The sequence below is a fragment of the Saccostrea cucullata genome, unplaced genomic scaffold, assembly GCF_032062105.1.
Source record: "Saccostrea cucullata isolate Sc308-1 unplaced genomic scaffold, CSIRO_AGI_Scuc_v1 ctg297, whole genome shotgun sequence".
Taxonomy (NCBI): Eukaryota; Metazoa; Mollusca; class Bivalvia; order Ostreida; family Ostreidae; genus Saccostrea; species Saccostrea cuccullata.
In genome coordinates this window covers 431,307-449,754 of record NW_026929962.1, presented here as the reverse complement: position 1 = coordinate 449,754, position 18,448 = coordinate 431,307, and the positions used below count along the sequence as shown (strand labels likewise).

At 33.4% G+C, this 18,448-nt stretch overlaps 1 protein-coding gene across 2 annotated transcripts; it reads left to right on the top strand.

Moving 5' to 3' along the window:
• The first annotated feature begins 3,934 nt into the window (after positions 1 to 3,934).
• On the top strand, positions 3,935 to 17,811 carry LOC134282567 (arrestin domain-containing protein 3-like). 2 transcript variants are annotated; one of them, XM_062764970.1, is made up of 8 exons: positions 3,935 to 4,034; positions 8,183 to 8,311; positions 10,266 to 10,412; positions 11,081 to 11,304; positions 11,731 to 11,910; positions 12,524 to 12,706; positions 13,109 to 13,310; positions 15,343 to 17,811. In XM_062764970.1, the coding sequence occupies exons 2-8, from the start codon at positions 8,194 to 8,196 to the stop codon at positions 15,480 to 15,482; spliced, it is 1,194 nt and encodes a 397-aa protein (XP_062620954.1). In that variant the 5' UTR covers positions 3,935 to 4,034; positions 8,183 to 8,193; the 3' UTR covers positions 15,483 to 17,811. The 2 variants fall into 2 exon arrangements, with proteins under 2 accessions (XP_062620954.1, XP_062620953.1); XM_062764969.1 differs by lacking the exon at positions 10,266 to 10,412 and adding an exon at positions 10,062 to 10,208 and having other exon boundaries at positions 3,944 to 4,034.
• The last annotated feature ends 637 nt before the right edge of the window (positions 17,812 to 18,448 follow it).

Below are 18,448 nucleotides of genomic sequence, written 5' to 3'. Positions count from 1 at the left end.
TAATTAACGAACATGATAACACGTTCATCGAAATAAAAAAAAAACGATGTACAGAACTGTGTATCTTAGTGACGTTTCTGGTATTTAATTAATTTAGACCAAAACTGTAGGAAGAGTAGCATTTTGAAAGTAGTTCACAGAATGTTTTATCTTAAGTAACCATGACAACACCGTTCATCGAATTCAAAAACCTACTTGTTAAAATCAGACCAAAACTGTAGGAGGAGTGGTACTAGTATTTCAGGCGCGGATCCAGAATTCTTTTTCCAGGAAAAATTTCCAACCAAGATGTTTCTTGACAAGCAAAAAATAAGGGGGGTATCCACAGGCGTACTGTCACAAATAATAATGTTATTGTATAGTAGAAAATTAGCGTACTGTATGAAACAAACGCCTGTGGTGGTATCGTTGTCTTTTCATACCAGTTTCACATACATCCGTGTTTTCGACGAGGGGTGCGGTTTTTCTACGGGGGGGGGGTGTTCCAAAGTAACTATTTCTTGGTTTAGAAATAACTCTGCAAATTCCAGGGGTTGGGGGTAGTCTGGAACCCCCCCCCCCCCGACCCCTCGTGAGATCCGCGCATGATAACATGTTATAGTACCATTAGTCTTTTACACATACATGCATATTTGATGTATTCCTTTTAGACAGGATTATTGTTGAAATCATTTATGTCAACTGCTAATTGTATAATTGTTTTGCTATTCATTGGCTTATCTTTTCCTTATTATTGTAACAATTTCATACTTGTCTGTTATGGGCTCTAAATTAGAAATAAAATGTTCTGTTCTGTTCTGTTCTGTAGTCGGAAAATAGCTCTACAGAGCTAATGTTTTTTGTTGATGTAGCCGACTTTAAATAAATATTATCTTATCTTATTTTGAAAACTTGTTTACAGACAGACAGACAGGTGGACAGCTAGACTGGCGGATAGACGACGGACACCTCTCGCATAAGCTCCAGTGCTAGGGGAAAAAAATCTCGGGAACTCGTTTATTTCGAAATACAGGGTCACGTTGGTTAATCATTCCTATGGAAGCCCGTAACATATTTTCTGAATATTCCTCTGATAACCCATAGGGTAAACATTCTCTACCATTAGTCTCGTTCAACCAGACCCTCGGCTGTCTCCGTAAATCTCCGACCACCCACTCTGCTTGTCGGAGATTTACAAAAGCGTCTGGTTGAACGAGACTATCTCTACCATCGGCTCATGAGAGAGAAACGAACGACAACTCTGCATGGAGATTGAGGGTAAAATTGGAGTTGCAATCCATAGTCAAAATTGTGTAAATGGCATTACACCTTAATTGACAAAAGTTCTATTCATTGGAATGCTGATTTATCGGTGTTCATGGGGGTCGGCCAATGTTATTCTCTTTAGACAAGTGGACAGACTTAAGGTACATGTATGTCACTCGTGAAATTTGTTAAATCAAGGATTTATTGAAAAGTTGACTTGTTTGCACTTAAAATTTAACTCCTTGGTTAATTACTTAAACCTTAATTATATTTTATCAGATGTAACCATGGCAAAAAATATGATCTTATTTTACGTAAAATATATTGAATAATATTTATTATTGAAAAAATCATGCAAATTAATGCGCGTAAATTATTGTGTGACCTTTTTGCACTAAAAAGTAACATATTTTGGGGTATTAACATCTTCGCTAGCCAAGGGTTTCTGATACGCTACTCTCCTCATTAACCCTTGGCATACGGTGAAGTCAAAAACGGGATTATTTTCGTCACATGATCTTGAAGCTCTCAGGTACGCACAGATTGCGTCATCGACAGAAATAAAGACGCATGTTTAAAAAAATTAAATTAAAGTTTTTTCAAGAATAATTTAGAAGCAATAATTGAGTAATGTTTATTTATTACTTATAGTACAAATCGGAAGCTTCAATATAGATTCTTAATCACATATTTAGAAGACATTGGATGACACCATAGCTATTCATAGAATTGCATGTTATCTTACGGATCGTTGTTTACTTGCGTTTTTCAATTCCGAGATTAAAGAGTCAAGAAGTATCCCGAACGCAAACATCGTCATTTACAAAAACAATTGATGATTGTTCGACATGTGTGTACTGAAATCCAATCAGAACTCTGGAAAAAAATCCCGATTTTTATGAACACCGTAGGCCAAGGGTTTATGAGGAGAGTAGCGTATCAGAAACCCTAGGCTAGCGAAGATGGGGTATTAAAAAACTAAATAGGCAATAAAACATTTTCTTAAATCAAGCTTTTTACGACTTAAGTGCTGACCAGTCACAAGTATTGAGTACTTTAAAATAATTAAAGAAAAAAATTGGGTCAGTGATGTTAATTTTGAAATAATGGTCAAAATATGTGATTTTCAGGCCAAAACGGTGTAAATTTTATATTGACTTATTTGACTTATCTTCATTTTTTAGCAAAGTTTGTTGAAGAAAGGTGTAAAACTTGTTCTAAAAATATAAATTAAGACCTGTATTAAATATTCCCAGCAATATCATAATGGAAAATATTCTCCGAGTAAAAGTATGTGAGGCTAAAGTTCCAAGATATTAAATTTAATAAATGTGCAGATTTGCAGAATTATCTGCTAAATATCCTTCCATCACAAAAAATAGTCCCTCACAAATCTTGCTTCGTTGTAGCTTTTTGAGCAGTTTTTTCGTTGAATGTTAAAATATTAACATTGTTGAATTAAATATGTTATAAAAATTGAATTTCAATAAATAGTTTTAAAGAAAGAGGTTCTGCGTGAACTTTTCCAAAAAGCTGACGAGTGACCTACCTTAAATCAAATTTCATTTGCATTATTTTTATAACTGCTTTGATACAGTCTGATTTTCGGGGGGGGGGGGGGGGGGGATAATAAATTAACTGATAATTTTTATGTATGGAAAAATATACTTCGACATTGTTATGTAAGCCTATTGTTTTATCTTTCTTTAGACCTGTAGGCGAAGAAATTGCATAAAAGAAATGAAAACATAATATCAAAAAATATTTTATCAACGTATATTTAAAAAAGTTAAATTCAAAAATCAAAAACCCGATTGGAAGTAGAAAAGATATTTTTTTAGTTTATGATTTAACCTAGCTAAAGGGAAAAAATTATACTTGAGTTTTTCTTTATTTAGAATTCATCAGTGATTCAGAAAATACTTGGAGTGTTATTATCCTTTCTTAACAAAGTTAGAGGGAGGTATTAGCTCTCCATCTTCGCTAGCCAAGGGTTTCTGATACGCTACTCTCCGTTTATGAGGAGAGGAGCGTATCACTATCAGAAACCCTTGGCTAGCGAAGATGGTAGCTCTCTGGTTGAAAAAAATTGGATACGACAAACCAGGTTTCTCAAAAGTATTGGGTTTCAGAAAAATACAGGTTTTAGAATCTAAAAATTCTATTTTTAGAGAGAAAAATAAAAGTAAAAATAATTTCAGTATGCCCCATAACGAAAATATTGCTTTACTTCTTCCTCCCTATTGTACTCGTGCGCAGAGGAGTTTGAATAAGTTATCATAGTTACCATATGGTCTATAGTACCAGGGAATGAATGTAAGTAGACCAAGAATTCTGATGCAATATTTTTAAATTGACGTCATTTGATTATTCGGCATTCTTGACGTTATAAATGTGACGTTATTTGACGCCGAAAAGGTTTTTATAAAAGTCTGTCCACTTCTCAAGAGAGAATAGGTCAGTGGTCAATGCAATGTGGAAACACTAGTAGTCCTTATCGAAATTCCGTCAGATTTTATTCCAAAGTGACTTATATATTTCAATAACCACTCATGGACTCGTAGCTGCAATAATGTAGCCCTCTCCCCCCTTTTTTTGGGGGGGGGGAGACCTCTCCAGAAAATATCAGATAAAAAAATCGGAGAGGGCTACATTATTGCAGCTACGAGCTAATGGACTCAGAACGCCTGTCGTTGCAAGTGCGATTTTCATATTTTGAGAGGTTTTTGTTTGTTCAAGGCTGCCGTAGAAAAGAATGTGAATCCAGCTGAAGGTGTGAAGGAAACAAGGTAAATTATCATGTTTTTAATCTTAAAATGGTTTTATGTGCCTTTGTCTGGATATATAAAGTGTATGAAAACAGAAGCCATAGGGTTAAGTTGAAGAAATCTAGGCTAGTTCAGGAATGCGTACAGAATCGCCACCCAGCATCTCGATCGATGTCTGTTTTGTTTACTTTACCTTTTTACCAGTGTTTACAATGAAAATTTGACAGATAGGCCTAAAGCAAAAGTAGATTATAAAGCAACCCAAATAAAAAAGAGTTCTTACATTGCAACTTTTAGGCTTTTAGGATGTTTTCAACTAGGCCTATATGGATATCAAAATTCAAATGCATTGTTTGGATAACTGCACTAAATGTGTGTGTAGTTTAAATTTAAGGCGAGGCTGTAAGCAGGCATGAATAATTAGGCCAGTTAAAGTATTCAGTCTCTCAAGAAGATGTAATTTGATAGTGATTTGATAGCTTTAGCACTGGCACAGAATTACTTTAAAATACAAATATTTTACAAATATTTTATTGGCACAAACACAATTACAGTAATTGGTAAAGGCCCATAGAAAACATAGTGATAAGCATGAAAATACAGTAGAACACAACTAGAATACAAACAATTGGTGTAGCAAATTATGTATTGTACTCATAAAATACCCCTTACCAAAATATTGACCTTCTGGCAACATCTTCTGGCTTTATTGCCGCAATATTGCAGCAACAATCTGGCAATACATTGCTGCAATATTGCGGCTATATCGTTTTTCGTATGTAAATTAGTTTTGCGGCAATATTGCCAGAAAGAGGTTGCGGCAATATTGCTGCAAATCATGACCACAACATTGATCTTCTGGCAACATCTTCTGGCATTATTGCCGCAATATTGCGGCAATATTGTTTTTCGTATGTAAGTTAGATATAAATTGGTATTTAATAGAAATAATGATCTATCAATCTAACAATTAACAAACTGTGCTGAGGAATATATAAGGCCAAAATAAAAAATACTCCTGTTTCCTGTCACCCGACCTACCCTACATTTTACCCTCCGACCCTGAAAGTTTTTATTACATTTTCATTTTTTGGATAACTATTTTTCTAAAATACTGAAGTTGACCAATGATATTTACAGAATTAATACATCACAAGTGTACAGGTTACCTTTACTTTATAAATCTTGATTAACAAACTTGCTTTGAAACTGTTAACATATCATTTTCTTGTTATTACAGTTATTACATGCTATATGTTCTGCATTCATTAAATTTTGAAAATAAAATTTTTTCTCAAAATAAAATTTTTTCCCTACCTACCGACCCTAATTTTTTTGGTCAGGGGACAGGAAACAAGAGTATATTTTATTTTGGCCTAACAAACAATAGCAAGCCACAGGGTCAATAAGAAATAGCTACTTCTGCTATTCTTTGAACAGATAGAAAATTATGTTGATCATCATAATGAAAATCAAGATATGTTTGTGAAACACTATGCGCCTGGTGGCAATAAAGTTTGAAAAAGCTATTTATAGCATATGGGTCACAGTCAAGGTCACAAGGTCATTGATCTTGGTGTCATTTGAAAGAACTTAATTAGTGGAGTATGCATACTAATATATGAAGTCTCTATCTCTTATAGTTCAAAATTTATGGCAGAGGATCAAAATGGCTATTTTTAGCATATGGGTCACAGTAAAGGTCAAATTGTCATTGACCTTGGTGTTACTTGAAAGAGTTTAATTAGTGAAGGGTGCATACCAAATATGAATTCTCCATCTTTTATGACTCAAAAGTTATGTCGAAGTTTCAAAAAATCTATGTTAAGTACATTGTATATGGTGACAGTCAAGGTCCCAAGGTCATTGACCTTGGTGTTATTTGAAAGAGCTTAATTAATGAAGGGTACATACTTAATACAAGTTCTATCTTTTATGGCTCAAGATTTATGTCCAAGGTTAAAAAAAACCTATTTTAAGGATATGGGTCACAGCCAAGGTGTCAAGGTCATTGACCTTCAGGTGTCTTTTGAAATAGCTTAATTAGTGAATTATGCATACTAAATATAAAGTCTCTATCTTTCATTAATTTTAAGTTATGATGAATATTCGAAAAAGCTATTTTTAGCATATAGGTCACAGTCAAGGTCACAAGGTCATTGACCTTGATGTCATTTTAAAGAACTTAATTAGTGGAGTAAACATACCAAATATGAAATCTTTATCTCTCATTGGTTCAAAAGTAATGGTGAAGGTTAAAGTTTACAAACAAACGGACAGGACAAAAACAATATGTACCCCCAATCTATCGAGACGGGCGCATAAAAAATGTTTATAGAAACAATATTAATATGCCACTGTGAAAATGTCCAGCAACTCTGCATTAATTTTCAAATAACATACTTTAATTCATCTTTTCCTGCTACTCTAGGATATATAGACATACAAGTCTAGTATGCATGCATCACAAACACTAATTGAAACATATATAATTTTTCAAATTTTATCTCCATTGAATCGTTCATCTCAAAAAGAATATTGGTTTTGACTCACCAAGTCTAATGATATGGAAACAGAGTACACATTCCTATAATTCTGCTTAAATTCTTTTTTCTAGTCATTCCACACTATGCAGTCTTACTACTCATCTTGACTAATCCCACTGTACACAATTAACAACTCTAATTAACTTGATACAAGTCAGTAATGAAGCAAAACATGCTTGCCTTTGAATTCCCTCCACTTTATTTAAAAAGAGGAAGTAAATGACTGAGCATGCTCAACAAATGGCTCATGGGTAATCCTAGATGTTGCCAGAAAGTTTTTTTCTGGCAGTATTGCCAGAATGTCACCGGAAGTTGTTGCAGCTAGCGGTGATATTTCATTTTTTCTGGCAGTATTGCCAGAATGTCACCAGAAGTTGTTGCAGCTAGCGGTGATATTTCACTAACCCAAAAAGCTTGTTTCTGGTGACAAAAATGTGTTGCCGCAATGTTGCCGCAATATAGCAGCAATATTGCTGCAATAATTTTACTTTGGTAAGGGACTATATAAATACATACATATGATTCAGTTCAATGTAGTTACTCATTTATAGCTAAAATATTTTTTCTTATATCAGATATTTGACATAAAAATGATGAGAATATTTTAAGAACCTTTTTACAACTAGTTTTCATCAATAGTTTTAACAATTTGTCATTATTATGGATTGTTTGGTTCAAGTTAGGAAAAGTAGATAGTTTTGTTTTGAATATGTTTCTCTGTGCTTCATATTTTGGACATAGCAAAATGAAATGTTTTAAAAATATAGCATTAATTAATTCTCTTTTACTTGCATGACCTAAAATGTAACTGAGTTTTATTAGTTAAATAATAAAATGATTTCTTAATTTGGTTGTTGGGAATTAATGTCGCAGCTGTTGCAGAAAAAATACATAACCCAGGCTGCATCCTCAGGTTTATTTAATTTGTTTCTGCTATAGCTGCGAATTGACCTGACTATTACATGTAACAAACATTTAAGAATGAAGACTACTCCCTGGAAAATCAGAGCTACTCCCTGGGACTACTCCCTCATGAAAATTTATTAGTAGTTTTAACCAATCAAAATGTTCAGTGGGCGGAGCGTTCATTAGGAATCTCGAGTCTGTGACCTCATGTTATAAGCAATGTAACTATGACATCAAAACATTTCGACATGCGATGTCAAAATCTTACTTGAATTCTAGCAAAATGAAGACAATGATAATTTTTCGAAATGTCAGTGAATATACTTTTTAAAAATAATTTAATTGTTTTAGGACACGATGCATTACTTATCATACAATCTGTTAAACTGCATGCATTTGTAAGTATATGCCTCTAACAGTGTTTTTTTTTTGATGTCGGAATATCTGGTAAAAAAATTAAATAACCTATGATTGTTTCGGTATAATAAATCATGCAGTTATGGAATGTGAACTCAAGAAATAGCAATATAAATTTATGGTTCCCCGAGGGAGGAAACTATTTCCTATTTCCCTCGTACCCATTCAATAACTGTATAATGTACTTATTAGATGAAATGTCTTGTATATATACATAAATGATGCAACAGCCATTGTTCAAGAAATCTATATATTGAACCAACTTAATTAATTTAAAGTTAAAATACATATCATTTTCAGGATATTGTAGAATGGGGAAGTTGAGAGCTTTCTACATTGAGCTTGAAAATCCCCAAGGGGTTTTCTTTGCTGGACAGATTATAAATGGCAGACTTGTTGTAGAACTGGATGCAGAGATGAAAATGAGAGGTAATGTTTTAATTCCAGATTTTTAAAAATAATGTTATGGTAGTAATAATTTTGTTTAAAGAACATCATTCATCTAAATTGAAGGAAAATTAAGCCTTTTTCCTTGAGGTGAAGCTTGCAGGGAAATACTAAGGTTTGCTCAAGGGAAACTTGAATCCTGCTGACCCTGACCACCCTGTTTTATCATTATACTGATACAAAATCAGAACAGTTTCAAAACTCGTAATGTTTAGCACCTGTTTTTATATGCAGTACAAATATAGAAATATAGAAAGGTGGAAATATTGATCACACAGAATATAGATAATAATTTTCATTAATTGAATTAAATGTCTTTAAAATGCATGTATCTGCAAGAAATAGAGCCATTTCCAGTTTAGCTTGGACTTTCAGTAAGGCAAGGCATTCTCAATTATACATAATTAATAATTAGATTCTGAAACTTGATATAGAAATTCGGGCAAATGCCAAATGGCAATTAGTGTATCGAATAACCAATAACATTGTCTCTTCTGGCAAAGAGGTGGAGTTTAATTCGTCTCATCGTTGTTAACAACAATTTAAAGTTCCTGATGTTATTAATTTCCTAACCAATGACAATCTATTCGCCATTTGACAGATGCTAATTTCATAGCGCCGAGAATGCCACACCTTACTGAAAGTCCAAGCTTACCTGGAAATGGTTCTATTATTATCCTACAGAATTGTACAGTCAACCTGATTGGTTTAGAGCATATCATGTGAGGTGTGACAATTTGTGATGTCTCCTTCACACGCAGGGTGACAACTGTTCATATTTGAATGAAATAACAGAGGTTTAAGCAAAATAACTCTTATCTATAATTATAAATGTACAAAATTGCTAAAATATGCGAGATCGGTAAACAATTAATTCGAATGATGACGTCAAAGTTGTGTGTTGACATATTTTAAAGTATGAAAACAGAGCAGAGTAGGGGAACACAAGAGGTTTGATTACTATTTTCTACTTTATTTAATTGATAATTTAGATTCTTCAGGATAATAAAACTATTATGGACTGTTTAGATGGGACATCACCAATTATCAGTCTGAGTAAAGTTGTCACCTGAGGGCGCTTGCGCTCTCGGGTGACAACCCTACTCAGACCTGATTATTGGTGATATCATCCTTCTAAACAGTCCATAATTGTATATTATATACTAAATATTTTACATTGTTAACCTCAACTGCATTTATATACTATCACAAAGTTATTGATCTACCTAGCTCTCACTGCACTTAACATGCTGATGTTGATGTCATCACAACAAGACTCTCTTTCCCATTTTAATTAGGTCTTGCCTCATAATATATAACTATCAGAACTTTTTTACAATCAAAAAAAATTATTGCTAGGAGCTTCAAACTGCATGAACAGCGATTTTCAGCAAATCCACAAATTATATCAAATTGCTCTTCCAGTGTTTTACCTATGTTTCAAAGTAAAGGTTAGAGATCAGTTGTAACAGGCTAGGGGCTAAGGTTTTAATGAACAAAATCCCTGCCGACTTAACCATTAAATTTTGATTTTTTTTTATTTCAAAGCAGCATTTGTGCCATTTGAAGAAAGTCAGTTTGGCCAGTAGCCGTTTCTTGGGGAAAATACTGCTCTTCTAGCTGTATTAAAAACTCAGTAAAGATCGATGCACTTGTAAACTAATTCTGCTTAAATAGCAAGGGTATATAGTGATCTGGGTTAAATATCGTACAATTTAATTTATTATTTCAGAAATAAGACTGACATTTAAAGGATTGGCTTACGTGCATTGGACTGAGAGACACAGTACAGGAAGTGGAAAAAATAGACGGACCACAACACGACATTACAGCGCTACTGAGAACTACTTCCACCAAATTGTTCCCGTATTTGGACAAGGTCTGAATGATTTATTGTCATTTTAATTACAGCATTTTTTATCTTATATCATTTCAGAAATAAGTTTGAAATTCAAAGGACAAGCTAATGTACACTGGACAGAAAGCCAAACAGTCTCCACAGGAAAAACTACAAGCACTGTAACCAGACATTATAGTGCATCTGAGAAGTACTTTGAGCACACCCAGCCTTTGTTTGGAAAAGGTGGTAGTTTGGAAGTTAGACTTTAATAGCGCTCATTTAAACCTTAAAAACTTGTCTCCGACTGTATCTCAGATAGTTTGTCACAGCTTGTTCTTGTTTTCGCATTTTATAATTTATATATTCTAATTTCTTTCTTGGCATAAATTGACCGATCTTAAACGTACATTTATGATCAATTTTTTTTACACAATAAAAGTCACATATTCATCTCCAGTTTAGCCCATATCAACAAAGTCAAAGCATGTAAAGTATCTTTACTGTGTTTGTGTTAAAATTTTTACGACCCTCCTCCTTGCATACACAAGGTGGAAGTATTGTGGTCCTACACAAGGTGTTCAAAGTTCAACCCTCTTTTTTTCTTACATTTATTTTTGGTTGTACATGTATGTACTACCGGTAGAAGTTTTTATGACACCCTCAAGATCTGCTGGACAGCCTAGACTGTGTAGTTGTTTGTCAGTCTGTACACAATTTTTTCAACATGCCACTTATTCTGTTATAGTGTATAGTGTGCTTGTTGTATTAGAATTCTTTGTGTTAGTAATAAGAAAGGACTCTGTGTATACATATGTCACTAAACGCTCCAACTGTTGTGGAATGTAAAGGATGGAAATCTATAGAAATGACTTAACGTCAACCTATAGACAATATGTTAATTTTTTCCACAGGTATGGGAATGGGTGATGATAACCGCTTGCCCCCAGGACAGCATGTTTATCCTTTCTCCTTCCAGCTGCCCCCAAATCTCCCATCATCCTTTGAAGGAGGAGTTGGTTATGTCAGATACACCATTAAAGGAACCATTGACAAGCCGTGGAAATTTGACCATACTACCAAGAGACCTTTCACTGTCAATGCATTGTTAGATTTGAACACACAGCCAAATTCAGCAGTATGTATATGTTTACACATTCTGTTAGGTGTTAATTAGTCAAAAGAATGCTTCTACATGATTTAATATTGTACGTGCATGTGTTAGATAAGGTTATTTTGGCATCAGAAGTATTGAACAAACTTGATATGAAATTGGAAATGGCATTTTACAAAAGGTTAATAAAGTATCAAGAATATGAGTAAAATATACTGTTACTTAATGGACACCATGTTGTTGGTGAGGGAAGGCATGTAAGAAATAGTACCCAATATGAGCAACAAAAAACATCTCAATCAATCAAAGGTTTTCACAGAGTTTCAAACTGTAGCTCTCTGTTTGTCTAGTGAATTTCCTTACCTAAAGAGCTTCACTTCTGTAGATACATGTAACTTCAAAAAACATTTTTTAATGAAATTAATTCACATATTTTTTATTTTTATTCAGTGTGGGACTCAAAACCAACAAAGTAAATTCCTATGTTGTCTGTGCTGTAAGTCGGGACCAATAACAGGAATGTTAAAACTGGACAGAGTGGGATATGTTCCTGGAGAAGCAATAACCTTCAACGCGGAAATACAAAACATGACCAGCAGAGTCTGTGGAACTCATGTCAAGCTATACATGGTAGGTGAAATACTGTTAAACTGACTGATTTTAACCTTTTTTTTTTGGGGGGGGGGGGGGTAATTGTTCCTTCTTTTTCAACAGTTTATAAAATACCTCCATCTGAAGGAGAGGGGGATACATGTACTGTTTTACCTTTTTGTGTCAGGGAGGGTGTGTGTGAGTCTGTCTCTCGGTCCTTTTCAAATGTCAGTCAAGGTTTTCTCAGCAATTACTCAATGCAGATGCTTTAAATTTTAGACCATTCTTTGTTTAGGCATGCAATATGGTGGCATTCATTTTTGTAAATCAATTTCTCGTTTATCTGTTCCTCTATCCATACCAAATTCTCCCTGCAGTTTTCTCTGCAACTACTTATTGCTTTTAGCACACTCATTGTTTTGGCATGCCATATGGTATGATTTATATTTAAATGAATCTGATGTCATCTTCCTTTTTTCTGTGCCTTTATCCATTCTAACTTTCTGTCACAGTTACCCCTACATTTCTATCCATTGGGGGCATTTGTGTTATACTCATTTTGTTTCTCTTTATGTACTTCTGATCAGTATTAATGATGTTTTTGATTAAATTTTTATTGTTTGATCTTGCCTTTGATTATACATATTTTTAGACCACTGTGTTTCATGCTACAACAAAATCCAAAACTACAACTTCTGAGGTAGCAAGAGTAGTCCACCAAGACATTCAGCCCGGGGAAACAGAAACCTGGTCAGGAGACAGGCTGGTTATACCCCCCTTACCTCCGTCATTCCTGGTGGGATGTCAGATTATCGACATCAATTACTACTTTGAGGTATTATGAAGTGATAATAAATAGTTTTTTAGGAAAAATAGTGTAAGCATGATGTTTTAATTAAATTGCTTTTTGGGAGTGAGCAAACAGTTCATTTTCTAAATGACATCAAGCATGAAGGTTCTTGATTTTTGGTAGATCAAAATTATTATCCTTTCACAAAGGAGTTGGAGATGAATTAGTTACTTTCATCAATATTAGTTACCAATAATATTTCTTCTGTTTTGCTTGCATTACACTTACTCAAACACACACAAAACACTGCATGTTGTCATATTACCTCCAACTTCCTTTTGGGGGGATAATTTTTCGATTAACAGAATAATTAATGAATCATATTATGATGTTGTAATATTACTTATGTACTTACATTGTACATGTAAATTCTTTATTTTGATTCAGTTGATTGTTGACCCCTCTGGGCCTGCCATAGACCTGCATGTGCCTTTATTGATCATCATTGGTACAATACCCCTTCGGACAGTTGTTCAACAGTATCAAGCACAGTATGGAATCTCTAGTCCTGCACAACCAGCATTACCTGCCCCTGGCCCAGCACCCTCTGCTCCCCCAGTAGGAGGCGCTTCAATAATGTCAGATTTGCGTGAGTATATTTGAAAAAGACATGGAAGCAAATCTAATTCTATGCATGTTTTTATTTTATATTTTATTTTTAGAAATAATGCAACTTTAGAAACTTATGCTTATATATGCTATAAAAGGCATTATTCAAAACACAAAAGCTGGTGAATAGACTGACCTATTGATCAATTTGATGAAAATATCAAGTTTATGCATTTTAATTGAAGATTTAAGTCACTCAGATGGCCTTTTGCTATCCGTTTTTGTCTATTGCCCTGTATTGTTTGTCATTCCTTAACATTTAAACATTTTCAGCTTCTTCTCCCAAGGTGCAAAACCAATACCAAGAAATTTTGGTGTAAAGCGTCTACACAAAGTATATGTATGAGTAAAAGGGAACATTTTGAATTTTATGGTCCCTGGGGTCTGAGGCTAAAATCTTCAAAAGTAATGACATGTTTAAAAAATTCTTCTTCTTTACTCCTTCAGACATCAAGAAATTGAACTGTTTTTCATCATGACAAAAAGCATTAAGTCATTTACCATAATTTTGAAATTTATTGTCTTAGGATAAAGAACTTATGTTTAAGGGAGGAATTTTTTTGTCATATATTGAAAATGCAAGTGTTTTATTTTGGTAATAAGCAGATACATTTAGTGTTTGGGAGGGGGTGTTTTGATTACAGTATATAGTGAAGAATGTTTTTAAAAATCTTCTTTGATCATAATTAGCAAGCAAACTTGTACAAGTAATACAAACAGTAATTTCATAGTTTTAAGGACCAGGTAGGCTTGTAAAGAATGGATAAATAAAAGCGAGACAAAATATTTTACCTTTGTACAATAAATGTTCTACCATGACAAAGAGAGGCCAATTAATTGTGAGGGAATAAGATGATTTTACTATTGGTGTTCATTTGTCTTTCTTAAGCTCATTCGAGCCAAAAGCTCAAGTTAGCTTTTCTGATCAAAATTTGTACATCCTCTGTTAAGTTGATGAGTAAAGTTTATACAATTTCATATTCTTCTCCAGAACCACTTGTTCAGTTTTAACCAAATGTGGCACAGAGTATCTTTTCAAAAGTTTTGGTTAAGGGGATTCAAAATTATTTAAATGAAGGACCTAAGACACCCTCTTCAAAGTCAAGATTGGACCACTTAAAAATCTTCTCCTCATGAATCATTGGGCCAGAAAAGATTAAACTTATATGAATGCCTCCTGAATTATTGTTTATTCAAGTTTGTTCAAATCTTTGTTTTGTTTTTTTGTTGTTTGTTTACATAACCATTGTTACACAATATGGGGGCAAGTACAGGCAAGTAAATATTTGTACTAAAATACTGGTACGTGTTACCAAACACTATACCGATTATTTTGTTGACCTCTGATAATCTCATTTTTTTTTGGCTTTTGGACACCATATTAATGTTATCTTTCAGTTTATTTAAACAATAAAATGCTTTCTTTGTTTGTTATTACTGGAATTAATGGAAGCAGCTGTTGCAGAAAAAATACATAACCCGCATAAGTGGGTTATGTAAAATTTTTTCTGCAATAGCTGTGACCGTTAATTCCAGTAATAACAAACAAAGATATTTTATTGTTTATACTTATATTTGTTTAAATAATCATTTAAAGTAGGATTAAAAAGATTAATTATAGTATTAATGATGCGAATGTCTTAAATTTATACGTTTCATTGATGGAACAGCCACTGATCAAGAAATCTGTACAGATGACATGCCTGATGTAGTTCATGCAGTGATTAACGCAATGGGTTTTCTTAAGAAATAAAGGAGAAAATATTCAGTGGATGTAAATATATATTGTTTTATCTCATACCCTTTAGTGTTGTGATATACTAAGGTGACTGTTAAGGCCCTTTGGACCTCTTGTAAGAAAACATGACAGTCATATAGCGTATATGAATTTCATTATCCCCAAAAAGTAGCATTATGAAAGAAATGCTGTCCAAAAGGTTCTGTCAAACAAACAGACAGGTACCCAATCTTTAACCATCATGATTATCTGATTTTTGATAACTTTTTTACAGCACCACCAAGCTACAATGAGTGCGTGTTTGGTAAAACTAACATCCGGGAAGAAGATGACTCGGAGCACACCAGAGGAGAGATGGACTACGCCCCAGCATACACGTATTATGACTGGTCCAAACAATCACAATTTAAGTAATTGTGTTCTTTGTACTACAATGGACCTTCAGATATCCGGACGCCAGATATCCGGATGCTTCAGTATCCGGACGACTTTTCATCGGAACAAAATTTTTTAATGTTACATTGTCTTGTTTAATTAGTAATTCAGGTATCCGGACGCTTCACATATCCGGACAAATTGACAAGGAACCAAAGCATCCGGATAAATGAGGCTCCACTGTACATGCATAATATTAATACAATTTACATGTATTAACTATTAATATTGACATCATGACTTGTGTTCTCTCAAGCACTGTATTGCTCATTTCTTTAGCGGTTGTAAAATTTGGCATTTTGTTCACTCAAAGGTATACCAATGATTTTTGGCAAAACTTTTTTTGGCAGACAGAGTTCCAGTACATTGCAAAAGAGTGGAATTTCATCTTTTAGATAAGTTTTAGTGTACTGTGTAATATATGTTTGAATACTGATTTACACAGAAGTTTGAGTAAATACAATATCAGATTAATTTTTATTGCTTATTCAACAGTCTCATCAGAGTTATTTAAGGATTTTTTATCAGTATTGATAATGAAGAGGGCAAATCTGGCAATTAAAATTTTAGTGGTTTACTACAAAACCTCTAAAGGTAAGCCAAAGGTAGCAGTCTCTGCTAAAAATGCCCCTTATACAGTATAATTTTTTTTCATTATTTATTTAAGACTGGTTTTAAACCTTAGAGTGTTAGTTTTTTAGCCTTTGTTCTAATGTAACCAAATCAATATTAGTTGTTGTTGTTCATGTATGCTGTTTAATTTAATATGTACTCTTTCTTACCTGATTTCATTATTCATCAGAAAAGGAGACATTTAATTCATAATTTTTAGATGACATATTTTCAACAATTAATAATAGGTAATCACTATAATTTATACCTCATGCAGAGAAGACACAAAAGTTCGTCATATTTCTTTAGGTACTACCGGGTAATAATCAAGGGCTATGTAAATTTTACCTTTAATTATTTTCATATACCTTTCCATATTCATTAATAAATTTGCATGTTAACATATATTTATCAATTTGACTCAGGTGCAAGAATATGTACAGCTGTAGATCACCAAATTTTTGCGACACCATTTTTTGCAAGAAAGTCGCAAGGTACATACATGTATTTATAAGGGTTATGTAGTGAGGAACATTTTTTCCTCCACAAATTCTGGTCATTGTTGTAAGTATAAATCTTCATATTAAATACATGTATATGAGACAATGAATTTTTTCAGTGGTTTAATTTACCAGTAATGTACATGAAAATAAATACCTTGCAAAAATAAAGTGATTTAAAGTGTGCATTGCATACTTTAAATCACTTTTTATTTTTGCAAGATCTTTAATTACCTGGTAGCATCTGAATGTAGTTAATAACTAAAATAGATTTTTTGATGATTGGTATCCAGCTATTTTCTTGTCAGCTTAATTATATCACCCCGAATGAAGTCGGGGACGACATATTGCGATTGTATGCATGTTTTTGTTCTCCAGGCCGTTTCTCGGAGATGGCTGGGACAATATTCCTGAAACTTTCCTCAAAGGATGATCACTGGTTGTAGTTGTGTTGTGTGGTCATTCAGTTTCAAAATGGCTACCGTTGCCATGGAAACCTGCAAACAGCGACGACTTTTGTCCGCGAGTGTTCTCTCTTGTCCCTTGAACATTCATCATGAAACTTTTTATTTTAGTGATTAGTTATTGTAGTTGTGCGATTTGCATTTAAAATTTTCAAATAATCGATTATTGCCATGGAAACCAGGGGAAAGTGAAAATTCTTGAACTTTGATTTTTAAATCAAAGTACTGAAAGGACTGATGGTTGTCCAAGCTTAGCTAATGGGTATTGTTTTATTGATACAAAAAATGAAAGTCTTGTCCAGTTCGGGGCGACATACGCTATTGCTTGCAATTATAGCAGACTTTCTAGTTTTGTCTTGCAATCCATACATGTAAGAACATCAAAAATAGCCAATTAAGTAATGATATATACACTGTATCAAACATATATTTATAGTGGTAATGACATTTGTAAAATTAAAATTTTCAGTTGGTAAAAAAAAAGATAATCTATTTTTAATTCAGAATGGGGAATTTCATGACTCCCTTTTTAGAAAACTGAGAGCCTCTTCTACTCAGGAGATGTTATATTGCCTTTACATGTATATGTTGTCAAGACTTTCTTTTTTACAAAATAATAACGGGTATATTTTATTAAGATTCCATTTATTGTCATGATTATCCTTCTGTGTTGTATTTATCAAAAATTTAATTAACAAGTAATGATCAATAAATCCAAAATGTTTACTTTTATATATTTTCTTTTTGAAAACAATATATGTTACTTTATGAATACTGTGAAATCACTTTTCATGGGGGTTAATTTTCATTGTTTTGGGAGCATGGATTAGAAACCCACAAACTACTTACTAGTACCTTCACAAAATTTTAAACTCCATATGTATTAATTACTACTAAACATTCTCCAGCCACAAAGTCAAGTACCCACAAACCCAATATTTTTTCCTCCAACCTAAAAAATTTGTCCCCATGAAAATACATGATTTTACAGTATTTAACAGCAGCTGAAACTGAGAACACTTAGTGTGTGGGTGCTGGGGTTTGTTTCATTATGTTTTACAACAGTTAGAACAGGTTCTTTTCCATTAGGATGATCCAACACACATTAAAAGTAAGAACTGGGCTTAAACAAATCAAAATGGAAATTCCAAAATCCCTCTCTCTCTGTGTATATTTATATATATATCTTTTGAGTCTAAGGCTCAACCGGAAGAACAGGCCTGTAATTGAGAACTTGAGGTAGTCCCTCATTTTTATGAGAAAAGTCTTGCATAGTTGTTTTACATGTAATTTGTAGTCAACCCCAGGCCCTAGGATCATGAAACAAACTTAGACTTTAGTCAAATTTTCTATCACCTATAAAATATTC

Coding starts and splice junctions, on each gene's coding strand:
- LOC134282567 (XM_062764970.1), top strand. CDS start 8,194: ATGGGGAAGTTGAGAGCTTTCTACATTGAGCTTGAAAATCCCCAAGGG. Junction 10,413..11,080: donor CCAGCCTTTGTTTGGAAAAG/GTGGTAGTTTGG, acceptor TTTTTTCCACAG/GTATGGGAATGGGTGATGAT. Junction 13,311..15,342: donor TTCAATAATGTCAGATTTGC/GTGAGTATATTT, acceptor ACTTTTTTACAG/CACCACCAAGCTACAATGAG.